At 34.1% G+C, this 10,141-nt stretch overlaps 2 protein-coding genes across 2 annotated transcripts; one reads left to right on the top strand and one right to left on the bottom strand.

The window, feature by feature from the left end:
- Window positions 1-503: 503 nt before the first annotated feature.
- On the bottom strand, window positions 504-2,593 carry LOC103862958 (transcription factor PAR2). The gene has a single exon (XM_033289565.1). It carries the CDS (start codon window positions 1,094-1,096, stop codon window positions 683-685), a length of 414 nt encoding a protein of 137 aa, XP_033145456.1. The 5' UTR covers window positions 1,097-2,593; the 3' UTR covers window positions 504-682.
- Window positions 2,594-2,977: 384 nt separating this feature from the next.
- On the top strand, window positions 2,978-9,621 carry LOC117133426. The gene is made up of 2 exons (XM_033289564.1): window positions 2,978-3,431; window positions 4,129-9,621. Exon 2 carries the CDS (start codon window positions 4,136-4,138, stop codon window positions 5,096-5,098), a length of 963 nt encoding a protein of 320 aa, XP_033145455.1. The 5' UTR covers window positions 2,978-3,431; window positions 4,129-4,135; the 3' UTR covers window positions 5,099-9,621.
- Window positions 9,622-10,141: the final 520 nt, after the last annotated feature.

Here is a 10,141-nt window from a genome sequence, read left to right as displayed (position 1 = left end):
TACACCATAAAATATAATTGGTTACACAATGTAGTAAAATTAAAAATTACTAAAATTTTTTATATTTTGAAACATCAAAAACACCTCCAACCAACTTCTATTTCTACCTCTGTAATAGCATTTAGAGGCAAAATCACTTCAACTCATCTCTATTTTTGCTTCTAAAATAGAAATTGCTATTTTTTCTTCTATTTATAGAGAAAGAAATAGCATTCTTTTATATTTTTCTCTATATATAGAAATCTCTATTTTAAAGAAATACACTAGAATAAAACACATCTCTATTATAGAGTTACTCTATTTTAGAAATAAAAATAAAAGAAAATATTGGAATGGTCTTAGACATATTACATTTTGGAACTGAGAAAGAGTCTAACTTTTTTGTGCCTCCTTGTTTGATTGATTATATATCTTCTTCCCCATATTATTAGTGTACATATACATTGGCTGTCCATTTTGTACCAGATTGAATTCCGAATTAAGGGAAAATAATATTTTCTCAATATTCGTAATAAAAAAAAAATTCAGAAGAAATTAAATTATGAGCCCCGGGCAAAAGAGCCAGCCACAATCAAAAATAAAATATAATAGTAAAAATGATTAAATAAAACAGAAAAGAGATTTTTTCTTCTTCTTCTTCTTATAAACGATTTGAGAGAATTACAAATGGTTTGTTAAACATTCAACCTCCAAACTTCATATCATCATCCTTCTCACAACTCTCAAGAAATGAAGTAAGAACTTTAATGGCATTGATCTGACATTGCAGAGCCAATATGTAACTTGCTGTCTCTTCAAACAGCGCGTCCACTCCAAGCGCCGCTCCTCCTGGTACTATTGTCTGAAGAGCTTCAATCTTCTCCTCCACTCCTTCTTCATCATCATCTTCTACGCAGCTCTCTCTTACACTCGCCGTTTCATCTGACAATCTTTGTCTGGTTCTGCGCTTGAAACCAGCGGGACGTGCGTTCACGGCGTTTGAAGGCGACGGAGAAGAGCGTTTGGTATTGGAAGTCGCTAGGGTTTTCTCCATTGACGGAGGGAGAGAGGGAGAGAGGTTGTGTTGGAATAAAAGGGGTAAAGAGTTGTGTGTCATTTATAATACTAGTGATGATGGAATCAGTATATTGAAGGTAGGACCGGTTAAACCGGATCCCGGTTCGAAGTTGCATTGCTTTACTCTAAAAATTTGCCGTTGTTTTGAGACCTATTTGTCTATTTGAGCATTTGATGGATTCATAGAGTTGAATCTTAATGGTTTGGTTTGGTTTTGGTTTTGGTTTTGGTTTTGTATGGTTTATAATTTGGTTCGGTTAGGTAATGGTTTGGCTTTTATGTTTCTAAAATTGGGTAAAGCCATCAAAGCTGGGTCCAGTTGTGATTTTCTTATTTTGGTTCTTGTGTTTTTCGAATTATTATATATGAAGTGTTTTTTGTTTTGTTTTGTTTGGTTGGAGTGATTTGGATCAGTGATTAGCACGCGCTATTTTGAGTGGTTTTGTGGAGACGTCACTTTACTCAAGTGGATCTCCCTGAGGTCCTGACAGATAGATAGATTGGATCTTTATTTGTTTTTTATATATTCAGAAAGTTATATATACTGAAAAACAAATGCTGTGTCACTAACAATTAGTAACATGCTTAGTTTAGTACTAATAGTAGACCTAATGAAAACGCCGTGTCATTAATAAGTAACATGCTTAGTTTAGTAATAATATACTTAATGACATGTGTTTAACTTTAGTTCAGACTTGGACTTGTGTGGGTCTTTGTTTAGTATTCTTTTCGGAAACAGAAATGATGATTTCGGTGTAATTTTTAACTTATGGTAGAAAACAAAAACTACATAATATATCTAATCTATAACTAATGCATGCATATGTAGACAAATGCAGTACATGCTAATAATCAATGTGTTTCAGAGTGAAAGTTAATGAAGATGTACTAGAATCAGCTTGATTGTTATCTTATATATAATCATTAATCACTTCAACAAATCAATATCAATAGTAAGAAACTCATCATTTGAAATTTATAAAGTCTTACATTTAGTTATTAGTCATATAATAAGAGACGTTAATTTGGAATACATTAAGAAAGTTACAGTATGTATATACCGATACCGCGATGTACATTAAAAGAAAATGTATGTGTGTAGTGGTTTTGTTTCAAGATTCGATAGATAATGTTAATAGTTTTTTTTGGTGGAACAAAAGACATACAAACGTATTTGGAAATTTAAGATAACGTATGTACACCTTCAAACGTAATATAAAACAAGAAAAAGCATTATTAATCTTATGTTTTGGGCTGATGGTGATGTGTCCTCTAATTTAACATATAGATTAGTTTTATTAATAGGTTATGTATGATTATAATCATTATTTACACAACTCAACGTGACTTCAATCCAGTTAATGGTGATGATTACAGTATGGTAAGGAAGCAAGAACGAGCTAATACGAAACGAGTTAGCGAGTGGAGGCGCGTGAGAGTAAAAGCGGAGGAGGAGGATAGGATTCACCTGCGTCAGGTGCATGGGAGAGAGAGAGATAGGAGGGGACCCAGTAAAGCCCCGTAAAAAAGGAAAAGAGAAAAGGAAAGCACATGTGCTCACATGAGAGTTTTTTTCGATCTATCTCCCATGTGCTTCCTCTCTTTACTTTCATCTACACATACTCTCTTTCTCTATATACACACAGAATGAATAGATATAGTGGTAGATAGTGAAGCTGTGTGTGGTGGTACTAGTACAACTATCATACTATGATGATCTACTAGTTGCACCGAAGATCCCACATGCTTTCTTCTTTCTTTCTTTCTTTCTTTCATGGCAGCCACGTGACATCCTTTTATTGGAACCTACCTTTTGAAATCTCCATAAATCTAGCCCTCATTTTGTGTCAACTCTTTTTTTCTTTTTCTTTTCGTATTGTTTCCAAGAAATGCGAATTAATGGAGTTTTATTAAAATAAGAGAAATTGGATTGTATATTACAAAATAAAATTATAATTCAGTTTATGACTGTTTGACCTAATCTGCTAGGATACATCGTGTGTAATATGTATAAATGCAATTCTGCCCTCATGATTAACCGGTTCCACCGTCTGCATTAAAATTAAATAAATATATAAATTTGTTAAATAAATATATAAACTTGTTTTTACTTTATTGGGTTTTTACATCGTGTAACTTCCCCGACCTTTCATTTTCACACAAGGGAAGTAACTTCCATTTATCTTCTCCTCTAAGATTAATTTCACGGCATCTCTCAGAACTCCGGGGAAAGTCGTCGACAATCATTCCGGTGTTGGTGAAGGGCGTCGGTAATTGGTTCCGTATAAGGCGGATTGAATCTCAAAAACTTCCAAAAGGTTTCTTCTTCGGAAACGTGAAGCTAGAGAAGCGTCGAGGATTTGAAGTTCGAAAAGGTTAGTTCTTTTTCTGCTGATGCGATTCGCCTTTCGTTTATGGTAACCCCCTCATTGCATGTCGGAATCCGGTTCTGTTGACATGTAGATCTGATTCTGGGAGTTTATATATGTCTGGCCTTTATGTATAATTGACTGAGTGCTTACATTTTGTACTATGTAATCGGCAGTGTCTTGTGTTTCTATTACATGTACAAGGTAGGTTTCGCTGTCTGTCAATGCTTTTGTCGTTTTGTTTTGTTCTATTCCATGTAGACAATGTTCTATGTCATATGGTATGATCTGGTGTTGATGGTAGGGGACGCTGTTTATGAATGCTTTTGATTTTGGTTCTGTTCTACTACGTGTAATCACTGTTCTATGTGATATGGTCTGCTGTTAAAGTCTTTTGGTTTTATTCTATTCCATGTATTCACTCTCCTATGTCATATGGTATAATCTGGTTTTAAGAAATCGGATTTTCGGGGTTTATTGTCTACCTAATGTACATGTATCCCAACCGTTTGTTCCGGTTAATCCTTCGTATTTGTTCATGGGTTTTGTTTGGTACTCAATTTCCAAATTGTATTTTGTGTTGCTCTCGGATTCTATTCATGTTTTTGTCGAGAAATTGGATTGTTCTATTCCATTATATAAATATATCAGTCTTGTGCTATACCATTCGGTTGTAACAGTCTTTGCTATTTCGTTTTGCAAGGCTCGCAATGGAAGAGGTGGAACTGCCAAGCAGATTGTTTGAGACTGGGTTTGAGCCAGTTGGAAGAAAGAGGGTTAATAGTTACTTCAACCTTCGGTGGATAGAGTTGATCAAGCTTGCATTAGATGAGGAAGATTTGGAGATGTTGCAAGGAACACAGTTTGCTACAGTCCTTCGTATGGGTGGTCATACGTTCTCCGTCATGTTTGCTCATTATTTTCTCTCGCTGCAGTTGGTAACTTTGAAGGAGTTTGAGTTATGGTGGACGTTTGCCGGAAAGCCGATACGATATGCCATAGAAGACTTCGCTCTAGTAACTGGTCTAAACTGTGAAGAACCTCCTGCCTCCTCTATGCGTGAGCAAGAGAAAGTTGTTGTTAGAGCCAAAGGAAATGCGAAAGGAAAAGGGACAACATCAAAATCGTCCATATGGGAAGCTTTGTTTGGTGGAGAAGACAAACCCACCCCTAACTGGATAATGGATAGGCTCATATTGGGAAAAAAATACAAGGACTCCGTGACGCGTTTGCGTTTAGCATTGCTGGTTCTTGTTGAGGGAATTTTGTGTCCAACGTGCGGGTCAACGAAGATTCGTCCAAAAGTTGTGAACAGGCTGGGTAATATAGATGAGTTTCTCAAATATCCGTGGGGCCGAGAATCGTTTTTACTCACCGTCAACAGTGCAAAACCACGGTCACCGCTTCAGTATGTGCAAGACACCATTGCGATTCAGGGGTTTGTACACGCAATGGTTCTTGTGACCTTAACGGCCTGTCCTGCGATATTTGTCAAGGCAAAGGATGGGGCGCCAATTCCTGATGATAATAGAGGATCGAAAGAAATTTTGGAGAGTTTGGTCTCTAGAAAATTGGCTGTTAATGTTCCTTGGGCGAAGACTGTTGACCAAAAGGGCCAGGTATGCCTTTTGTTACTATCGAGTAGTGGGAATGAAATATGTTATCCACAGTAGTAGTCTGATTTCGATTGAATTGTGGTGAGGATTGTTGTTATTGTTTGACAGTACTTATATAGTATGGTTCACTCCCACCAAGTAGAATAGAACAACCACAGTTTATGGATCACTTGTTAGTGATAAATAGTATAGTTCTTACACATCTGGTTTGGGTTTACTATTTTCATTTTAGGGTTTAGTTTTCCAGATTTGGTTTGGGTCTATTATTTGGTTTATGTTGTTTGTGTAGTACAGTAGTAGTCTGATTTCGATTGAATTGTGTTGAGGATTGTTGTTATTGTTTGACAGTACTTATATAGTATGGTTCACTCTCACCAAGTAGAATAGAACAACCACAGTTTATGGATCACTTGTTAGTGATAAATAGTATAGTTCTTACACATCCGGTTTGGGTTTACTATTTTCATTTTAGGGTTTAGTTTTCCAGATTATCTATACCGGTTAGGGTTTACTATCTGCAGCTCCACCAGCTTCATCTGAGTGTGTAGGCGAATGTACTCCTCACGTGTGCACCCTATGTCGGGTTCAAAGATCCAACGTCTGTCTGCGTCACGGATCCATGTCCCAAGTACAAGTAAAACCATATCTTGTCCATCCATCTGAAAATAGAGAAAAGCTTATAGAATTACTATATGAGTGGTACAAAGACTATTCCATTATGTGGACCACTAGTTATACTGATGGATGATGTTATAAGCATATACATTGTCCAACATTTATTATCATATGATTACAGAACTATTACCTGATCGATGCGGTTAAGCATTAACTTCTTCTCTGTGTTCACCTTCTTCAGTCAAGCATTAACTTCTTCTTTGTGTTTATCTTCTTCAGTGTCTTTTGTTACAGAGATAGATTAACAGGTTGGAGTAAATAGAATACACATATATTGAGAACATCACCACTTATTATCCACACGTTTTTACTGATCACCGTGCCAACGTATGCGGTAAATACGTTGGTGACGTTGCCTTCTGGTGATGATGTGATGGTAAATAGTTTACAGGCCACTCATTTCCATACCATCGAATTTTAGCACGTGGTTAGGTGAAAATGGAATACTTGTATCAACTAGTGTCCACATGTTTTTACTGAAAACCGTAATACTGTATGCGATTTTTACAACTGTAACGTATCTTCTGTAAAATATCAGGTACACACGTATATACCATTTCAAACACAGCGAAGATTACTATACCATATGAAACACAGCAGTCCTCTCCTTCGCTCGCGGTAACCGGGAACTTGTACTGCAAAGGGGCAAAACCGGGCCTTTATTGGGCTAATTGTCATCGATTTCATTATGTCAAAATCAGCGGTATATTCTTCATTCCCTTCTCTATTTTGAATATACACCAAAATCTCCCTTAAAATAATGTCTATAAATTTTAAAGAAGGAGAAAGTCGTGCTCATGTCGGCATTAATCTGTGCATAAGTTACTCTAACTCAACGTTTCTTTTTGCACCATAAGACAAAGGTTTTGTTTTATTAACTAGGAGTACTTTATATATTGGTTCAAACAACTAGTTTCAGGTAAAAATTTATTGTACATTTTCTAAACAAAAACATAATTAAATATCTACATAACCACAATTCAACCAATTAACATAAACAATACTATAATATAAAGAATTATATAGTATAAAACTTAATAAATTTTACATTAAAATTTGAAAACTTCATCTACTAAAAAGTAAAAGTTTTTATCGGTAAACATGAGATTCGCTTTTATAAGTAAGCACCATGCATGGATAGGAGCACAAAAGTTTTAACATTCACGAACTTTCATCAAACAGACCATATCTAATTTCAACACATGTGCCTCCTAAGACGTTTCTTGTGTAAGCTTTGTTATACATGTTTGGGTTGCAAATAAAACTTTGTTAGAGTCTTTTCAATTTATATATCTATATTTTTAGTCTATGAATATAATGGCATAGCTATATCTATATGTTTCTTATTATCGTGGATGAATAGAAATATAGAATGGCATAGCAACTTATAGTGAATTCTTAAGCTACTCCTGAAATTAATTTGCTCGTAATCATTAAACTGCTCATGATATCTAAATTGTTCTTATGTTTGAGTTCATGCACAAAGCTTATAAACAGTGGTACTGGTATATTATAGCTTTCCTGCCGGTATAATATATCTTTCTATCAACAATACAAAGAATATTTAATGTACTTAATTTTTTTAATTTGGATACAACAATGAAAACATGTACAAATCTAACATGTTATGATCTATGTAGCAGTGAATATCTATGAGACAAAAAATAAATCTACTTGGTTTCAGACTTGATAGAACCCGAAGACACTTTTTTTTCTTTGCACAACCAAAAAATATATTTTGAAGGTATAGAAGAAGATTAAAGAATACGAGTCTGTATCAAAAATTATATCCAAAATATAAAAATATTCTTTAGATATGGAACTAATTTTAAAATAGTTCGATTTTATTTGACTGTTTTGAAAGTGATATATTTTCAAGATACACACACACATATATATATATATTTCTATGTAAACTACATATTTATTTGGTTAATTGAAAATTTGATATGGGTGGATTCATTGTTGTTTTAAATCTTAACTTATATCACAAATTTTATTTATTTGATACATATAGCATAATTAGCCCTATGTAATAATACAATACAGTATAAGATTTGGCGTTGGTTCTTTAACTTTTGATAATGCTTAATTATGGACTTGTAGCAGTATGAAATTTCATATTAGTATTATAAAAGAAAAAGAGAGAGTAGGTGATGTTTCCAATGAGGGGACGGAGAGTGGTAGGTTTATTGGGATTGGGATTTACAGAATAGGTTTCACCATCTACCAAATCTGACACTTACCACAATTCTAGTACTATTTTAAACATTTGTTGGCCATATATCTACCTAGCCAGCCAGCCAGCTTTCGCATTCGCTCATTTATTCAGACGCAACCTTTTTTCTACTGGATTTCATAAATGTTTAAATTATGTATACTATAATAAAGAGTCACATCAATAGGGTCAGTTAGTGTGCGTTGTTAAAACAAGAAAGGCTTACGCGGAGTTGAGAAAATTGGTCTTTTATGTGGGAAGAAAGAAAGAAGAAAAACAAAGATGAAGAGGACAAAAACAAGTGTTATGTTATGGTTTTATTAGTTGCAAATGACTTTGTCTTCTCTTTTATGTGGTTGAGAGATATGGACCAAACAAGGTAGACCCAATGTGACGGTTTTATCTTTGGGACAATGGTTACATGGGCATGGGTCCCTTTTGTACCATCCTTTGTCTTCTCTAATCTCGTTACTTCTTTCTTTAACATAAATTGTATATTCATTCATATCCTTAATGAGACACGTTTTGGATGTATTCACTCTTCAAATGTGAAATGTTTTTTTAATTGTACTCTTTCCTTTTTAATGTGAAATGTTGTTCTTTCTCAGTTAGTTCACATAAACAAAACAAAAGCTAATTCTACAAAAGGGTGTACACATGTTTTTGAAATATTTTGCATATCCAAAGATAATTGAATATGGCTTTCTTTGGTTTATAATTTGATTTTAAGTGATTAGAGTGGATTTTATTTTTTTTAGTGGAGCTCCGAAGAAGAAAACAAAGTGATGCTCGTGACATGGGGCTTCTACTGCCACAAGCCACATGCGTCGGATCTGCTAGCTAGGAGAATATCATCAAGATCATAAGTGAAGTGATGTCATCATAAAGATCTTCATGTTAATGTGCATGGCAGTCATCGCATATATTCTCATATCCATCTGTCACCAGGTAATTAAGTATGGCTACGAAGTTGTTTGTCCACTGTAGAAATAAAGATGTATCATGTATATTTTTTCTTTCATATACGGTATGTAACAGTTTGTGTCGATGATACTTTTGTCCTAACAGAAGTTGAAACATACGATACTTTTGTCCTAGCGGTCAAAGCCGATTTTGGGTATCATTACATCTTTGGCATACTGGAACCTTTGTAGTAAACTGAGAATTTCACAATCCGATTGACGTTACTAGAGTACAGAGAAAATGTAACCAAAACCAATTCATGTTCAAACAGGCTTAATTAATTATAGCACTAGGAGGCTATGTAGTTTTTTTTATGCATTACTTAGTTTTCCCACAAAATTTGATCTGCAACTTGCATTTGGACGATCTCGGAACCATTAGAAGATCTTTGGTGATTCCAAAACTCTTTCTTGTCGTTTATTGCACAAGCATTAACTTTGACAAGCTTTAGGCATGAAAGTTTCTCTAGCTCTCTGATTGTTCCTACATTCTCATTTATCTTCAAGACTTCCACAAGACATGACAATAGACAATATATATAGTATGAGGACAAACATCCGCAAAGTCATCGAAGGGAAATGGACCTAGACCAGAAAAAAAAAACTCTAAAGAAAAAAATTCTTTATCAAAAAAAGAAGAAGATTTTTGGGAAAATTGCCAAAAGAGAACAAAAAAATCAGGTTGTTGTCACTTTGGTATAAAACCAATTTTGTCCATTTTTTCTCTTTTTTACTCTTTGTATTTCTGAAAACTAATGAAATAAATAATTTTGTGAATCAAAAAAATTATTAAAAATATAAAAAAATTAATAAAACATCCATATACACAAGCTGGTAATTTTCTTTTGTTCAAAAACTTGGTAAATAAGATTTTTAAAATACGTTCTACTAAAAGTAGAATATGTCGTCTACGAAAAATGGTATAGTAGAAAACGATTTCTAAAATAAACACGTTCATCTACTTCTTTTAGAAAGCCCATTTTACTATTTATTAAATTTCTAAAAAAGAGGAATGTGCATTCTACTAATCGTAAAGGTATCCACTTTCCTTCCGTATGCATCTTCTACTTTTATAAAATATTCTAAATTTTGGGGAATATGTTTTCTACAATGTACTCTTACGTCTACTCAAAGTAGAAAGTGTATTCAGAATTTTTATCATTCTTCTAAACTTTTAGAAGTCGCCTTCTACATATAAGAATACCTGATTTTTTGCGAAAATTAATGAAATTTCAGTTAAGAAAA

This window comes from Brassica rapa, chromosome A04, assembly GCF_000309985.2.
Source record: "Brassica rapa cultivar Chiifu-401-42 chromosome A04, CAAS_Brap_v3.01, whole genome shotgun sequence".
NCBI lineage: Eukaryota > Viridiplantae > Streptophyta > Magnoliopsida > Brassicales > Brassicaceae > Brassica > Brassica rapa.
This window is presented reverse-complemented; position numbering and strand designations above follow the sequence as displayed.

Coding starts and splice junctions, on each gene's coding strand:
- LOC103862958 (XM_033289565.1), bottom strand. CDS start 1,096: ATGACACACAACTCTTTACCCCTTTTATTCCAACACAACCTCTCTCCC.
- LOC117133426 (XM_033289564.1), top strand. CDS start 4,136: ATGGAAGAGGTGGAACTGCCAAGCAGATTGTTTGAGACTGGGTTTGAG.